The following is an 18,830-nucleotide window of genomic DNA, read 5'->3' as shown; positions in this document are numbered from 1 at the left end:
GAAGTTTCAGATGTCTTTTAGGGAATCCTGCTGTATGCTATTCAGTATCTATAAACCATATCAGAGCTCAGAGAGCTATATTTCAAGACTATTTAATTTTTACTTCAAATGTTTCTTTTTCAGCTCTTTATGAACATTTTGGGGGCAATTTTAATAAACTTGTAGTTAAGGTTGCTGAAGGAAGTCATATACTCCTATGCAAATGACATAACTCCTCCATTAGCAATGAATAAACTTAAGCAATAATAAAAAGTATACGTATAACTAGATATTGTAATTAATATAAATATTCTGTTATCTTTACACTTCATACATTTGATTGATGACTATAAGGACATGTCAAAATCACCTTAACCATTCCAATAACAACTTTAATCCACAGGACATAATTATAAAACTTGTCAACATATACATATCTCTCAGACTAGTAAAACATATGTCATGAATCTGTTGAATGAGATCTCTACATGTGAGTTAACAAGTTGTTATTGGAAAGTGTAGGGTGAATTTTCACACGTCTGTGTTGTCATTAGCCAATTATATTATCAGGGCACCTTTCATCATAGATGGCCTGAGAGAGGTAAAACCTGAGGCTGCTCTAACCTATACCCAGCACAGAGGCAGGAGAAATCCAATCCCATCATTAGGCAGCTGCTAATCGTTTCTTTGCTGACCCTTCTTTCAGCTACAACCACCACTTACAGAGCACAGCTGACGATTTAGGTCAGTGCATTACCTAATAAATGGGATCTTTGGTACAGATTTAATTATAGATAGATAATCCTATACAGATATCATTATGTACACCATTCTAGAAGGAAGATAACAGGACAGTGCAATTCCTCCTTTGTATGTACATTTGCTGTAGATATGTTGCTGGCTCTTTTTCTAACACTGTAAGTGTGGGTGAGTCAGGACATAGATTGCACCCAATGCAATTAGCTGCAGAAGGCAAGCTGAAAGAAGTGATAATTAAGTACTTTTTATAAATGAGTGTTGTATCCAAGGAACACACACAGCCTGTGGCCAAGTCACAGGAATAGATTCAATATGCTAATGAGTCACCATATAATTAGGTCCCTCTGTCCAACGCTTCAACTTCTAAACTTCCCCTGTCCCAAGCAGTTGACTTTGGGATGGTTTAAACTGGCGTGGGTGCAAAGCACTCCCGGCACCCTTCTCCATCCCTGGTACCGAGGAAGAAGCACAAAAAGCAGCGAACCGACAGAGGGCGCTTGCCAGTGCAGAAAAGAGACAAGTGGGGAGAAGGAGTGAGACCCACGCCGGGCCACTCTGCTACCCCTGAACCCACATCGGCACTGTTGACTGCCAAGGGAGTTGAGTCCAGTGAGGGACTCTCCACCGACACCAGGAAGCCACCGTGGAACTAGCAGTCAGATAGCACCATTTACTCCGGAGGCCTTTCAGGTGACTAGGGACCTTCTGTCTCTTCCAGTTCTCTCAACCCCAACAAGGCACCTGCCACCCCCAACGTCCAGGAGCAGGAAAGAACAGGGTGCATTAGGCGCCTTCCTGGCACTGGGTCCCCAGGCATCATCCATGGGCAAGCCCCACCTGATTCCAGAGAGTTGAGCCCTGGAATGCCACCGATCCCCAGAACCTTGGCACCGTATGGAGGTGGAAGCAGATACTGCTCCACCGTGGCTGCCGAGAGATGAATCTTCTTCGGAGTCCAAAGAGAAATCCTATGTAGCACCGAAAGCCCACTATCGGTACCCAGCTATGCTCCACCAAGCTTCAGTGCTGGTCCTCTGGTGGGCACCTGTCAGCAGGTCACTGGCTGATGCAGTGGCCCTAATGGAACCCCCGGGGATTTCCCCTGGTACTGGGACCTTCCTCATAGTGCTCCTTCTTGGTGGTTTCTGAGAGATGGGCTACTGCCCCTTCCCGTTCGGCACTGGACCCCGGTACCGACCTCATTACCGAAATCCAGGAGATGCCTCCAGTGGATGTAGTCGAGGCAGAGGACAGGGAATGGCCCCTTCTCCGGTGAAAACCTCCTTCTCATCCTCGCCAGATGAAGCCATTGAGGGTCCCAGCAGCCTACTTTCCCAGGATGATTTCAGGGCCCATCAGGACCTGCTGTGAAGCATGTCTCTTCAAACCTAGGCTTGGAGATGGAGGAGCTCAGAGACACATCGCACAGCCATATCAACAGCTTGGCTGCAGCAGCTCCATCCAAAGTGACCCTGCCAGTCAAATGATGCAGTGATGGGACCAGTTAAGCTGTATTGCAAACTCCTTTTTCTCTGGCTTCCACCTCAAAGAGGGCAAAGAAAAAGTATTATGTGCCAGCAGGTGGATTTGATTACCTGTACTCTGACTCCACTCCCACCCAGGAGTCCCTGGTGGTGTCTGCAGTGAATAAGAAGACAAGCAGGGCTAGTTGAATGCTACCCTGAAACAAAAAGACGGTAAGAAATTGGACCTTTTTGGAAGAAAGATTTATTCTATGGGTAGCCTCCAACTTCATATCACCCATCAACAAGCTTTGCTGGGGAGATACAGTTTTAATCTGTGGGATTCCCTGAATAAATTCAAAGACTCACTGCCCCAAGAGTTGAGACAGGAGTTTTGGCCCTCATAGAAGAGGGTAAGAACGTGACCAGGACCTCTCTTCAGGCAGTTCTGGATGCTGCCAATTCGGCGGCCTGGCCAATAGCCTCCACCGTCACCATGAGTCGCTGCTCCTGACTCCAGTCCTCCAGCCTTCCCCATGAGGTCCAACAATCATCAAGGACCTTCCATTTGATGGCTACTCCCTTTTCTCAGAGCAGATGGACAAGAGACTTCATGGACTGAAGGATTCGAGGGCCACCCTTCGATCCTTAGGCCTGTATGCACCGTCTGCCTCCAGAAAGCACTTCTTGCCCCAGCAGCCTCTTCGGTTCTTGGGGCCTCCAAGACAGGAACCCTACAAACAGAAAGGCGGAGACTATAAACAGCGCCAACCACTCCTGTCTAGTTCAGCATCCCAACTGGGGGCTCAGAGATACTCTGGTGGGCCCAAGCAGGCCTTTTGAAGGTGCATCCCAAGGCTCTGTTCTAGTCACTGTTTCAGATCTCCCCCTCCCCCTCCTCTTTTATTTTTGGACCATCTGTCACTCTTCAGCCTGGCATGGACATCTATAATATTGGACTGTTGGGTCTTGAGCACAGTGACAGTTGGATTTACCCTCCAGTTTTTATCCATCCCTTCCACCCCCTATCATCCTTGTCTGTCTTCAGGGATCCTTCTCATGAGCAACTCCTCATCAAAGAGGTGCAATCCGTCCTATGTATGGGGACTGAGGAGGAAGTTCCTCAAGACTTGAGAGGGAAGGGGTTTTACTCCTGATATTTCCTAATCCCAAAGGCCAGAGGGGGCTCCGACCCATCCTGGACCTGCATCGCCTCAGCAGATATCTCAAGAAACTGAGGTTCCAAGAGGTCTCATAGAATCATAGAATCATAGAATATTAGAGTTGGAAGGGACCTCAGGAGGTCATCTAGTCAACCCCCTGCTCAAAGCAGGACTAACCTCAGCTATATCATCCCAACCAGGGCTTTGTCAAGCCTCAGCTTAAAAACCTGTAAGGATGGAGATTCCACCACCTCCCTAGGTAACCCATTCCAATGCTTCACCACCCTCCTAGTAAAAAACTTTTTCCTAATGTCCAACCTAGACCTCCCGCCCTGCAACTTGAGACCGTTGCTCCTTGTTCTGTCATCTGCTACCACCGAGAACAGCCTAGCTCCATCCTCCCTGGAACCCCCTTTCAGGTAGTTAAAAGCCGCTATCAAATCCCCCCTCACTCTTCTCTTTGGCAGACTAAACAAGCCCAGTTCCCTCAGCCTCTCCTCATAAGTCCTGTGCTCCAGCCCCCTAATCATTTTGGTTGCCCTCCGCTGCACTCTCTCCAAATTGTCCACATCTTTTTTGTAGTGGGGGGCCCAAAACTGGACACAGTATTCTAAATGCGGCCTCACCAATGCCGAATAGAGAGGAATAATCACTTCCCGTGACCTGCTGGCAATGCCCCTCCTAATGCAGCCCAATATTCCATTAGCCTTCTTGACAACCAGGGCACACTGCTGACTCATATCCAGCTTTTTATCCACCGTTACCCCCAGGTCCTTTTCTGCAGGTCTCCCTGGCTTCCATCATTCCCTCCCTGACCCAAGGAGACTGGTATGCTGCTCTTGACTTAAAAGGATGCATATTTTCACATCTCTATCTTCTGTGGCCACAGAAGATTTTTCAGATTTGTGGTGGGTCATCGCCACTTCCAATTCACCACCCTTCCTTTCGCCCTATTGGCAGCTCCATGGGTTTTCACAAAGTATATGAGGTTCAATGGCACCAAGGTGTGTGAGTCTACCAGTACCTTGACGACTGTCTGATCAAAGGTCAGTCAGAGGCTCAGGTGTCACACCGCATCAGTACTGTCCGCATCACTTTCCAGGTGCTGGGTCTGCTGATAAACAAGCAAAAGTCATCTCTGGTCCTGATTCAGAGAATAGAGTTCATCGGGACAATGCTCAGTTCGACTCAAGACAGAGCCTTCCTACCAGATTCCAATTCCAGATTATGTTGGACCTGCTATCCCAGGTCACAGTTCACCCAATAACAATTGATTGGATCTGCCTCAAACTATTGGGACACATGGCGGCATATACTTACATGGTACAGTATGCAGGAGTGGCTGGTGTCAGTCTACTGCCCGAGCAGACACCACCTGGACTCAGTGCTCACAGTCCCACCTCTAGTCCTCATTTCCCTGACCTGGTGGAAAGACGCAGGACTGGTAATGAAGGGGGTACCCTTTGCTACTCCTCAACCATCGGTAGCCTTAGTCTTGGACATGTCAGACCTACGGTGGGGAGCCCACCTGAGCAACCTCAGGATCCAGGGCCTCTGGTCCCAAGAAGAACTCTCTCTACGTATAAAATGTGGGGAATTCAGGGTGGTACGCTTAGCTTGCCAAATGTTCCTTTCCCCAGATCTCAGGCAAGGTGGTGCAGGTCCTGACAGACAACACCACATCTATGTTTTACATCAGTAAGCATTGAGAGGCTAGATCTTCGGCCTTGTGCCAGGAGACCCTGCGGCTGTGAAAATTCTGCATGAAACACTCCATTCACTTTGAGACCTCATGTCTCCCGGGAGCCTGAAACGTACTGGAAGATCACCTCAGCAGAGCCTTTTCCTCTCACCACAAGTGGCTTCTTCACTCAGAGGTCATCAGTGTCATCCTCCAGAAGTGGGGGCCTCCCCAGGTGGACCTATTTGCCACCAGGCAGAACAGGAAATGCCATCAGTTCTGCTCCCTGCGCGAGCATAGCAGAGATTCCTTCTCTGATGCTTCCTGTGCTCATGGGCAGACCATCTACTGTGCGCCTTCACTCCCATCCCCTTGGTTCACAAGGTTCTCCTAAAAATGAAACTGGACAAGGCAAAGGTTATCCTGACAGCACTGGCATGGCTACGCCAACCTTGACTTGGCATGCTCCTGGACCTTTCAGCGGCAGCACCACTCACGCTCGCACTCCGCACGGACCCGATCTCACAAGACCACAGCTGGCTGCTTCACCTGAATCTTGCCTGTCTGCCCCTGACTGCACAGTTGCTGCCTCACTGAACCCTGAGGAGCAGGCCTGCTTGGGCCAGGTTCAGCAGGTCTTGCTAGGTAGTAGAAAGCCCTCCACCGAGGCTGCCTATCTGGCTAAGTGGAAATATTTCACTTGTTGGGCCTCTGAATGGAATCTCTCTGCATCTCGACCTTCTCTGCAGTTCATCTTGAACTATCTGCTCCACATAAAGCATCAAGGTCTGGCTCTCTTGTCTCTTAAGGTTCACTTGGCAGCCATCTCAGCCTTCCACCCTCCAGTGAATGGCAGATCAGTGTTCTCCCACGAGATGACGGTCAGGTTTCTCAACAGGCTGGAAAGGCTCTAAAGTCAGGTTTATGAACCTACCCCCTCATAGGGGCCCCCCTTTGAGCTGTTAGTATTGTGCTCCCTGCTGCTTCTCTTGGAAGGTCACCTTTCTGGTGGCGATCACCTCAGCCAGAAGGGTCTCTGAGATCAAAGCCCTTATGTCGGAACCCCCTTATATGGTGTTCTTCAAGGACAAGGTCCAGTTACAGCCCCATCCGGCCTTCTACCAAAGGCGGTGTCACAGTTCCATAACAACCAGGATATCTTTCTACCAGTCTTCTTCCCAAAACCTCTCAAGTTCACTGAAGAATGGCTTCATACATTGAACATTAGGCAGGCCTTCATCTTTTATATGGAGAGGACTAAGCCCTTCCGCAAATCCATGCAGCACTTTGTAGCAATAGCAGACATGATGAGAGGGCTGTCTGTATCATCTCAAAGAATCTCATCCAGGATACTGCATGTATTTGGGCTTGCTAAGAACAGGTGAACATCCTTCCTCCGGCCACCATGACCACCCGTTCCATAAGAGCCCAGGCTTTGTCAGAAGCATTCCTCACACAGGTACCAATCCAGGACATCTGCAGAGCCATGACCTGGTCATTGATTCACACCTTCGCGTCCCACTACACTATCACCCAACAGGCCCAAGATGGCGTCAGTTTTGAGAGAGCAGTGTTGCAGTTACCATGTCCATGAACTACGAGCCCACCTCCAGGGGTACTACATGGAATGAACATGAGCAAGCACTCAAAGAATTAAAAATGGTTATTAACCTTCTGTAACTGTTGCTCTTTGAGATGTGTTGCTCATGTCCATTCCATGACCCACCCTTCCACCCCTCTGTTGGAGTTACCGGCAAGAAGGGACTGAGAAGGTGGGGGGGCCAGTGACATATGTGCACGGCTCCAGAGGGCACTAGAGCCAGCATTCAAGATCATTTTCTTCTCAGTTTTCAGTGACTTGGAAATACGTAATGTCATTTTTGACATAGAGTGCTACTCCTGCTCCCTCTTGCTCACTCAATCCTTACTAAATAGATTATAACCACTGATTTTAACATTTCAATTTTGTGAATCATTCCACTAAGTTTCAGTAATACCTACTAGATCAAATTTATGCAGATAAATGAGCAATTCCAATTCCTCTTGTTTGTTACCCAGGCTCCTAGCATTGGTAAACAGGCATTTTAGTAATTTCTTCTCTACATGTCCTTTGGTTCCTTGATTAATTTTGTTCTCAACATCTCGATTTTCTGCTAAGTGGTCTGTTGATCATTATGTGAAATGTTACAAGCTGTCATCATAGTGTTTCTCTGAAAATATCGCAAGAAACAACTGAGGTCTTTCCACCAAAAAAGATGTTCATCCTGCAAGAAGGGGCATTTCAAATAGAACATTTCAAATAGAGAAGGGTGGAAGGTTACAAATTACAGAAAAAGGCCATTTGCCTATCTATAATGCTCAGATTTCTTGATGATTGAGGGAGTGCCATGTAAACATCCTCTCTTCTGATGGAAGAGGGAGAGGGTTATGTGAGGAGGAGAAAAGACACCAACAACTGAGTGGTGTGAAACTTGAGAAGGAAATTCGTATTGTCTTTGACAATGTCTTTGCTGGGATAAGCGAGAGCTGATATTCAGGTGTTTAGGTCATTTGATGCAAAAACAGTTCTATTTATATTTGTTTTGGCAGCACAAGAGGGAGACTCTGAAGATAACAAAATATGTGGAGCTTGTTATTGTTGCAGATAATCGAGAGGTAAGGAAGTTTTAAAGAAAAGATGCTGTTGGTACAGGGAGTATTGGAGGAAAAGTGATTAGTTTAGCTTTCATGATGCTGCAAATAATTGTGCTTAGGAGAACAATACTGTGCATTGCAAAAACAACATTTTTTATGTAAGTAGGGCTACAGTAACAGAAAGGACCATTTAAAAACAGTGTGAGGGTGACAAGTATTTGTTCCAAGGCTAAAATGTTCCTCGCAACACTATGGAAGAAATTAGTGCTCACAAACATCTGGGACGTCTTGCAGTAATTTAAGTCGACGCCTGTAAGTATTCACTGACCATGACCCAGTGAAGTGGTTGACACCCCCCACTGCACTATTTAACTCTGCCCTCTGGAGACCATCACTGTCTAGAGTAAACAGCAGAATTTAAGTTTGTTGGTTCTTCAGCTGTAGTTTGGCAATTATGCTGAATTAAGCAAGACTATATGCAGAGTTTGCAAAGTGGGTTTGAAAACAAATAAACGAGACAGATTGTCGAAAATATCTCAATGTGCTGGAATGAAACCAAAGATGTGAAATCTTGTTATGAATTATTTTCCAATTTACATTTTTTCTTTCAAAATGTGACAGACTCTGCTGCTTGACCACAGCTAGTTAAATAGCAAAAATCACTTTCTTGCAATAGCAGAGAAAGATCAAAGAAGAACCTTTCCATTTTTGCAATAAAATCAATCGTAAGGAGATTCTGCGTAGGAGTAAAGGATTTTAGAATCTTTTCTGAAAACAAAATCCTTTCACCCAATTTGTGCTAATTTTTTAGCCAAATTCTGGTCCTGTGGAAGTCAATGGGTCTTTGGCTTTTTATTCATTTAAACCCCAAATTTCAATGTTAATGTCAGTCTGGCAATGGTAGGTGATTTTTGCAGGCAAATGTTACAATACTAATGCTGATCATGTGTTATTCTTTTACATTCTAAGTTTCAGAGACAGGGCAAGGATGTGGAAAAAGTGAAGCAGAGGCTGATAGAAATTGCAAACTATGTCGATAAGGTAAGAGCATCAAAAATATTTCATTTTCTCAAGCCTCACAAATATTTCTGAGGGATATTGCTGTGAAATCTATGCCAGCTAGGCTTTCTGGGAAGGAAAAACCTTCTGAAATTTAAAAATTGTTACACACAATTCCTACAAAGAAAAAGACAAGAAAATAGACAAGAAAATTCTCAGTGAGAATGTGCTAGCCACTAAGAATGGAAAGACCTAAATTTCTAGCACTGCAGAATTTTTAGTAGGACAACCATGAATCAGTTTGGAGATGCTGTGCATGTGGCAAGAGAAGGAATTAAGGTTCTGTTAATGCAAAATTTAAGGCAAGCATTAGCCTAGACCTGACAAATATCTTTCTAAGTGCAAGAGAAGAACCACTGACTTTAAATAGACAAAGATACTTTGTTTAGGTGATGACCAACTAGGGCATTCTAGTGGCTGGGATGCGAGTTTGTTGCATTCTGAGGCCGTGTCCATACTAGAACGTTTTTATGTTGCCAGCATCATTGCAATTCCTCTGCATGCTTTTTATATGCCACATGTCCATAAACAGAAGTGCCTGCAACAACATGCAAGAACGCACACAACTACTGTGATTGTCCTTGCTCTGAGCAAGGCTGAGCTCTGTATGATCCTCCAGTGTGTCACTCTGTCCTGTTGCAATGCTAGTGTAGACAGCAAGTACTACTGCAGAGATTGCATTAGTGCAATTAGTCATCCCAGGATAATCCCACAATGCTTTTGCCCACCCTCCAGGAAGCAGCTTTCACAGCTCACAGCACTGACTTTTTCATCTCTCAATCCACCCACCAGCCAGCTCCATGCAGATATGAAAGTACCCACCATTGCAGTACTTGGCTGTTGTTGATTTTCTAGACAGGGCAGGTCCACAAGCAGCCGTGGCTTTTCTGTTTAATTCTGAGGCTCTCATGTGTTGGCTTCTCAAATGTGGTGCTCTCCCAGTAACCCAATCTTGCAGAAAAATGTCTCCAGCCAAACAGTAGTAGTAAAAGTACAAACTAACCACTCCCCCCCCCCACACACACACACACGTCCTGTTCAACTCATTCGGCTGTGAACTCAGTACCCTAAATATCTCAATAAGAACTTCAAAGCCTAGTTGGAACCAACATACTCTTTGAGGAGCGATTCCTTCCTTGCAATGCTTGTGGCGCACTGCACCAATGTGCAGCCTCCTACACAGGGCTTGTAGTAGAACCACAATTTAGGCCTTAGATTTTATTGGGCTGACATTAGAATTTGGGTCATTGTTGGACAGATTGTAGAAAGAGGAAGGTTTTGAGAAGGAATTTGAAGAAAGAGAGGGTGATTGATTGAAGGAGCAGGGAGCCTTCTCCAGACATAGAGTCAGCAAGAGAGAAAGCTATAAGGCCCTTGTGGAAGTAAGTTAGAAAGAAGCAAGAAGGGAAGCGAAATTAGCAACACACAGACCCCAAGTTGTGCGAGTGACAGGAAACAAGGGTTGAGATGTGGGAAAGGGAAAAGCCATGTAGCAGTTTGAAGGTGAGGATGAGGAATGAGATGTAGAGCCTGACTTCTTGTATTTAATGTGCTTTCTTTGCAATATATTATATACACCAGGATTCTTCAGGATGAAAGGCATAGTACAATGTTCAATGTTGTTAAGAAGAGTTTCTTGAACACAAACCAACCACCATGTAAAATGGAATTAAAGTTTACTGTACTGTGCCATATGTTCAGAAAACCTAGGAGAGTCCCGTAATGGGATAGTGACAGAAAGTGTCTGATTTAAGTGAGAACTTATCAACTGGTACATCAGAGACTCTGACTCAAGATCAGGCAATTTTCAATTAAAATCAAGTTGCTGGACAGAACTCTACTTGTTCTGGAACTGTCTTACTGACTTATTAAAGGAAGGATGGAGTTTATTTGCTAGCAGTTTGAAACTAATTTTGCATGTTATAATATATTCATTTTGTGCTTCAGTTTATGCTCTCAGTGAATTGCACTGCTACCCAAATGACTGCAATGCATACAAACGAGACGAGAATACAGTATATGCCTGGTTATGTTTGGACTGAAAGCCACACCCCTGCTAGAATGGTGCCTGGCCTACTAGGCCTCCTCCACACTAGACTTGTTTTCTTAACATTTCCTATCATTGCTAGCACTAGTGCAATTCCATCAATGATGGCATCTCATTTGTATCAGAATCATTTTGTCACCTAGACCTGCTATGAGCAGGATTACATGACCATGGCAATTGGCAGTTTATCCACAAGTCTATGCTAGCACTCCCACCATTTGTGCTGCACTGATGGTAGCAACAAAGGGAAATTTTAGGAGGGACTTGCAATGAATTTGTTTGGAAATTCATTAGGTATGGAAGTCATTGTCTTGTTGCACCTCGGAGAAATGTACCAACCCTAGCCAGGACATGGAGAATCTCCCACTAAGCCTGCTGAGAGTTTTAATGTTTTTCCTGAACATTTCCTGGATAGTTAGCCATGGTCATGTCCGTTTCCGTGCTTTCTCTGGGTCATGGCAATGTTACGCCTGATGACAGTGATTTCAGGTGTTCCTTTATGTGGAGATACATTGTACTCTCATCTTTCACCCTAAAAGAAGAGGCTTTTTATGGGGACCATTTGAATTTCTGGGACGGTTGTGTGAACATTATGATTTTGTTAACATGCACTGATTTAACACATTCCTCTGAAATAGGATGTAGAAAGATTCATGTATTTGCTTCACTAGTTCTACAGGCCATTAAATATTCGAGTAGCCCTGGTTGGAGTGGAAGTGTGGAATGACATGGATAAGTGCTCTATAACACAAGACCCCTTCACCAGTCTCCAGGAGTTTCTGGATTGGAGAAAGCTGAAACTACGACCTCGTAAACCCCATGACAATGCACAACTAGTGAGGTATAGCCAACAGTGTATTTAATATTTGCATGACTATTGGCTGAGGTTTACAGGAATGGAGAATAATCATACAACATTCTGTTACTTTTTTTTTAATTTATTTTATTTTACACAGGTAGAATATTTGAGTGACTGTTTTTGAAAGGAAAGGAAAAGGCAGCTCTCCATCTTTCACAAACACACACATTCTTCCCAGGACCCTGCATTAGTTTGGGAAGATGCTAAGTCAGCTTCTTCCCACAGTTCTGCAAAAAAAACTATTACTCATGGGCTTCCTCTGAGCAGAGTCTGTGTAGGGTTGTGTCTAGGGCGCAGTCCTACAAACACTTACGCATATCCCTAACGTCAACCGCGTGAATAATTTCACTGGAGTTTAACGGGGCCACTCACATGCTTAAAATTAAGCATGTGTGTAAATGTTTGCAGGACTGGAACCTAGTTTGATCAGTTACAACAAGGACAAAGTGCTTGATCGAAAGCCTTTAGAAGTCCATTAAAGACTTATTATTTTTATTATATATTTGTATTACTGTAGCACCTAGGAGCCCTAGTCCTGGACCAGGACCCTACTGTGCTAGGCACTGTACAAACACAGAATGAAAAGACATTTCCTGCTCCCACAGACCTAGACTGAGACCACCAAATTCATTTTTACAGTCGAACCTCAATTTTACAAACACTAGTCTTGTGAATGACCAGTTGTGCTAACCATTTTTGCAGATGGAAAAAAATCATGTCACAAAAGTGATGTCTACAAAGAATAAGTCGATATCCCTTCACATACCATTGCCCTCGGGGCATTGGAAGTTGCTTTGCAAGTGGTCTGAAAGACATAAGAAAGTGATGCAGTCCACTATTCTGCAGTGTATGCACCATTCCTATTGTAATTTTCATATGTTCAATTTTATGAACTTTTCAATTTTCTCAATTTTCTTAATTAATAACGTAAGGGGTCTACTGTATTTGTGACTTAAATAAAATGAGAATCCTGTCGTATAGCTTAACAAAGAGAAATAAAGTGTATGAGGTAATATCCTAGGACCTACTCGGCTACAACAACACTGCAAAAATTATATGACTTAGATTGATTTATTTCATACAAACAAGTGTTCATAGGTATAATTACAAAATTTTCCACTGGTCATAATTACAGTCAGTTCAAGAATGTATATTTTTTACAGAGAATATTTATTCTTGATTAGAGCTAATATACGTTTGCTCTTAATTATTTTAATTTAGTAGATAACAATAAGTTGAAAGATCAACTATTCATTGTGCAAGGACTCTCAGCAATTAAAAAAAAAATTATTTAGGTATTTATTAAGTATCTTACTTAAAGTATAGGAGGAGGTCTTCCAAATTGTTGCAATATCATTAATTGTTCTGTAAATATAATAGTACTTCAGTTGGATTAATGAATTTTAGGGTTCGCTTTATAGCTAATATATTATAAACTTGCACTGTGTTGTGCTGACGCTTGTGCTGCAAACATGTCTATGTTTGTATGCACATTTCCCAAGTTAAATCGTAATGGCAGTTTTCAATTGTGGGCATTGTTGTAATATATTGCATTCCAAAAAAAAAAAGAAAGTCCTACTACAGCAGAAACTCCAGAGGATGATCAAATGCATCTTCAATATATCAGGGATTCTGTCACTGTCCGTTCCACAGATCTGCGTGACTAATTTCCGTTCTTCGAGTGCTTGCTCATGTCCATTCTAATTTAGGTGTGTGTGCGCCACATGCACCAGTGCCGGAATTTTTTCCCCTACTGGTACCTGTAGGGCCGGCTCAAGCGCCTTCTGCAGCAGCATGCATATGCGCTCACATATATGGCACTGTTGGCCCCCTCCCTGTCAGTTCCTTCTTACCGCTCATGACTGTGCTGGAACAACTCTCTTGCTCTTGCAAGTCTCTTTGTTCCTAGTGGTTCTTTCGCTGATTTTTTCTAGCTCTTGCTAGTGTATACAGTTTTTTAAAAGTTCTAGAAGTTTGCTGGTTAGTTAGTAGTTATCTACCTTCGTAGTTAGTAAGTTTCCAGAGTCAGGGCATGCCCTAGTCCCCATGGTTTAAGCCCTGTGATTCTTGCAAGAAGCCTATGCCACTGTGCAACCTGCATCAGAGGTGTTTAAGGTGCTTAGGAGAAGCTCGCTTCTCTGCAAAGTGTAGGATCTGCAAGAGTTTTCGCCCGAGAACTAAGAAGGACTGAGACATAAGACTTAAGGCCCTTCTGATGGAAGTGGCGCTCAGACCGGTGTTGGAGCCGAGAGCAGACTCGGGACTGAGTACCGTGGCATCGTTAAAAAGCACCCCTCCAGCGTCGGAGTCAACCTGGCACCGTTCGACATCTCCGGTGCTGAAAAAGCACCAGAAGAAGGCACACTCAAAGAGGAAGTGCTCGCTGGCATCAAAGCTAGCGAAGAAAACTTCACGGAAGCCAGAGTCAGCTCGAAAAAGGTTTCCCCCTGGATGGGCATTGAGTCCAGCACCCGCGCCACCACTGATTCCAGGAAGTGGCAGGGGCCCATACCACCTATTGGTCCCTTCCATGCCTGAGGCATTCCAGGCGATGAAGGACCTGTTGGCCATACTGGTGTCACCTACACCTCGAAGGAATAGGCCTATGCACTGAGGAGCAGACGCCCCGACTGGGGGTTCATTGAAGGGGATGCTGGTGCAGCAGCCTCATCCCCTGTCCACTGGTCGCCACTCACCGGCCGCGAGGCACTCTTTGAATTCTCGGCACCGGTTGCTGGAACCACACCAGGACAGATTGGGTTCAGAATGATGGTCACCGAGTGCGAGGCACTGGTCCCCAAGGCATCAGCACCGGTCCTCCAAGCATCGGCATCATTCTTTGGAGTCCCAAAGTTCACTGAACCCGCAGTGTCGCAAATCGCTGGTGCGCAGCAGTGCACTAGAGCCTCAGCACCACAAAAGTCCATATAGGAAATCAAAGGTCAAGACGGGGTCAAGGTGTGACCAATGCACTGGCTCCGCACACCGCTTACTGGCACCAGACCTCCTCCACAGGGACATGGAGAAGCAGACGGGGTCAGCACCCCCATGATCACCAGGGTATTCTTCCTCAGACTCTGGGGAGGAAGTTATAGCTCCCCAAAGGGCAATGGCCTCTGCAGAGTCACTGAAGAGGGTTTCATGGCTCCAGTCATCTGGCCTCTTGATGGAAGTCCAGCAGTCCATCCAGGACTTTCCATTTGATGGCGCCACTCTGTTTACTGAACAGACAGACTTCAGGCTACATGGTCTGAAGGATTCCAGGGCCACATTACGCTCATGGGACCTTTACACCCCATCCTCATCAAGGAAGCACTTCAGACCATCACATCAGCAGTGCTTTGGGAGCCAGACCAGAGGGTAGCCCTACAGAAGGAGAAACAGAGGCTACAAACACCACTGGGACGGTTTACCAGCATCTACCTCGAAACCAGGCCTGAGCCACCATTCCTCATCTTCAAGCTTTTGAAGATGTGCCTGAGAGCGACTGACCAGTTCGTGCCCGAGATCCAATCTCCCGCCCATTTGTCTCCCGTCTTGCCCCTTTTCTCCCAGCAGAAGGGCCATTACGTCTGACAGTTGGGTGTTGAACACGGTGGCTACTGGAAACACCCTTCAGTTCACCTCAGTCCCTCCCTCCCACCCTCCTGCCCTGTCCCTCTTCAGGGACCTCTCTCATGAGCAACTCCTCATTCAGGAGGTGCAAGCCCTCATGCAGTTAGGAGTGGTAGAGGAGGCCATACAATCTGAGAGGAAGATGATTCTATTCATGGTATTTCCTGATCACGAAGGCTAAGGGAGGCCTGAGACCCATGTTAGACTTGAGAGCCCCAAACAAGTACCTCAAAAAGATAAAGTTTCGCATGGTCTTCCTAGCAGCCATCATTCCCTCTCTGGATCCAGGCGACTGGTTTCCTGCCCTCAATTTAAAAAACGCTTATTTTCACATTGTTATCTTCCCAGGCCACAGGAGGTTCCTGTGGTTTGCAGTGGGCACGTAGCATTACCAGTTCACTGTCTTGCCATTTGGCCTTTCTATGGCCCCCCGCGTTTTTAGCAAGTGTGTGGCTGTAGTAGTGGCCTGCCTCAGGCGCAGGGGAGTACAGGTGTTCCCCTACCTGGACGATTGGTGTGCAAATAGTGAGAGACATGTGTCAGTCACGGGGCCTGTTAATAAACGAGCAGTAATCATTACTTCTGTGCAGAGAATAGACTTCATGGGGGGCGATCCTGGACTCTATCCAAGCCAAAGCATTGCTGCCTGATACAAGATTCCAGGATATGTCGGAGCTTATAGCCATCCTACGGGACCACCCGATTACCACAGCGAGGGTATGCCTCAGTCTTGTCAGGCATATGGCAGCATGTAACTATGTGGTTTGCCACGTGAGACTGCTTTTAAAACCGCTCCAAATGTGGTTGGCTGCGGTATACTCCCCATTGAGACACTCCCGGGACAGGGTTCTCACAATCCCCTCCTAAGTGCCCTCAGAACTGCAGGTCGATGGACCGGGGAAGAGTTAAATGTTCACATAAACGTCAAGGAGCTCAGAGCCATCTGACTGGCCTGTGAGGTGTTTCTGCCACATCTGTCCAACAAGGTGGTGAGGGTCCTCACGGACAACACAGCAATGATGTATTATATCAACAAACAAGGGGGAGACAGATCCCCAACCCTGTGTCAAGAAACCATTCATCTCTGGGACTTCTGTGTGGAGCACAACATCCTCCTTGAAGTGGTCCATCTGCCGGGGCTGAAGAATATCCTAGCAGATCACTTGAGCAAGTCCTTTTGCTCGCACCACAAATGGTCACTCCACCAGGAAGTGACCGACCGCATCTTCCAAAGTGGGGGAGCTCCCCGAGTGGACCTGTTTGCCACCAGGAAAAACAGGAAATGTGTTTGCTTCTGCTCTCTCCTGGGATCGGAGGGTGGCTCCTCGATGGACGCTTTCCTACTTTCATGGTCAAGAGGTCTCTTGTATGCATTTCCCCTGATACCTCTCGTGCACAGAGTTCTGGTTAAAATCAAGAGAGACAAAGCACGAGTCATCCTGATAGTCCCGGAGTGGCTTCGCCAACACTGGTTCAGGATGTTGTTGGATCTCTCGATGGCTTGTCCTTGGTCTCTGTCGCTGCACCTGGACCTCATTTCCCAAGATAGGGGCTGGTTACTTCACCAGGACTTAGCCTCCCTGCATCTGACGGTCTGGCTGCTGCATGGCTGAACAGGCTGAACATGGCTGAACTGTTCAACCCAGTTCTAGAGCGTGCTGTTAGAAAATAGGAAGCTCTCCACCAGGATGTCTTACCTAGCAAAATGAAAGTGCTTTGCCTGCTGGATGGACAGGCAGAATGTATCCCTGTCAGTCTCCTATACAGATGATCTTAGACTATTTGCTCCATTTGAAGCAGGAAGGCTTAGCTCTTTTGTCAGTGAAAGTTCACCTAGCAGCAATATCTGTGTTCTACCCACCGATACTGGGCAGATCGGTTTTCTCCCATGACATGACTGCTAGATTCCTTAAAGGGCTAGATTAGATTAGAGACCTGGTTCCTCAGTGGGACCTGAACCTTGTCCTATCCCGGCTCACTGCTCCACCGTTTGAACCATTGGCCTCCTGTTCGCTCACACGCTTGTCCTGGAAGGTTGCTTTTCTAGTAGCAATCACTTCTGCACGCAGGGTATCGGAAATTAAGGCCCTGACCTTGGAGGCGCCTTATATGGTGTTCTTCAAGGACAAAGTCCAGCTCTGCCCTCATCTTGCGTTCCTCCGAAAGGTCATTTCCCATTTTCATGTTAATCAGGACATCTTCCTGCTGATATTCTGCCCTAAACCTCACAGCTCTAACGAAGAGATTTGCCTGCACCCACTCAATGTAAGGAGGGCTCTAGCCTTCTATATCGATAGGGCTAAACCATTCTGCCTCCACACAACTCTTCATAGCAATTGCTGACAGGATGAAGGGCAAACCAGTCTCCTTGCAATGAATATCATCCTGCATTACAGCCTGCATCCGTGCCTGTTATGAACAACTCAGAGTCATGTCTCCAGTGTCCCTGTCAGCCCACTCCACAGGGACCCAGGCGTCTGAAGCGGCTTTCCTGCCACATGTGCCTATTCAGGATATCTTCCGGGTCGCCACTTGGTCATCCATACGTACCTTCACCTCCCACTATGCCATCATGCAGCAGCTCAGGATGATGCAGGATTCGGCAGAATGGTTCTGCAATCTTCATGGCCATGAACTCCTGCCCGCCAGAGACACAGCTGGGGAGTCACCTAAATCAGAATGGACATGAGCAAGCACTCGAAGAAGAAAGAACGGTTATTTATCTCGTAACTGTTGTTCTTCAAGATGTGTTGCTCATGTCCATTCCACAACCCACCCTTCGTCCCCTCTGTCTGAGTTCTGGCAAGAAGGAACTGAGAGGGAGGTGCCAGCAGTGCCATATATGCACGTGCATATGCGTGCTGCTGCAGAGGGCACTAGAGCCGGGCCTACGGGTACCACTCGGGGAAAAACTTCTGGCTCCGGTGCATGTGGCGCACACACACACCTAAATCAGAATGGTCATGAGCAACACATCTCGAAGAACATTTACGAGGTAAGTAAACTGTTCTTTCCTCATTGTTTTCAACTTTCATATGTCTAGTGCTGGCATTTTGAAAATGGTTTCATTGTCTGAGATCAGCAAGAAAAAGAAGTTATAAAATATTAGGATCCTCTCATTTTGCATTAAATGGTGATTCTATGGTTTGTCTTCCTCTCCCCTCCTTTAGTGGGGTGTACTTCCAAGGGACTACCATTGGCATGGCACCTATAATGAGCATGTGCACTGCAGAGCAATCTGGAGGAGTTGTTATGGTAAGTATTGGGAGCACAAAAGTTGAATTCGGTCCATCTGGTACAAAAAGTTTTCATGAGTTATATAATACTGTATTTCATAGCGGAAAGTCTGCTTTTTAGTTCTGTTTTCAATCTAAATTCTTGTTTTGTCTATATCTACATACGGTGTATGTGTAATTGTTTCAAATATCATTTTTCATAGTGAATGAAATAAAAATAATACCTTGCCTTAAAACATAGTTAATTCTTTTTATAGGAATCCTTGATATCAATGGGACTACTCCTAGGGTTAAAATTAAACCATGTGTATAAGTGTTTGCAGTATCAGGATCAA

At 45.7% G+C, this 18,830-nt stretch overlaps 1 protein-coding gene across 1 annotated transcript in view; it reads left to right on the top strand.

Moving 5' to 3' along the window:
- The window catches only part of ADAM12 (ADAM metallopeptidase domain 12), a 282,924-nt gene that overhangs the window by 186,209 nt on the left and 77,885 nt on the right, over nt 1-18,830 (top strand). Inside the window, exons 9-12 of the mRNA XM_067533368.1 lie at nt 7,635-7,700; nt 8,649-8,720; nt 11,457-11,626; nt 18,430-18,514. Of these exons, the coding sequence (XP_067389469.1) occupies nt 7,635-7,700; nt 8,649-8,720; nt 11,457-11,626; nt 18,430-18,514 (393 nt within the window). The remainder of the gene's footprint in view (nt 1-7,634; nt 7,701-8,648; nt 8,721-11,456; nt 11,627-18,429; nt 18,515-18,830) is intronic.

The sequence above is a fragment of the Emydura macquarii genome, unplaced genomic scaffold (assembly GCF_026122565.2).
Source record: "Emydura macquarii macquarii isolate MOO-44397 ecotype Brisbane River unplaced genomic scaffold, CSIRO-AGI_Emac_v2 contig_3343, whole genome shotgun sequence".
Lineage (NCBI taxonomy): Eukaryota > Metazoa > Chordata > Testudines > Chelidae > Emydura > Emydura macquarii.
This window is presented reverse-complemented; position numbering and strand designations above follow the sequence as displayed.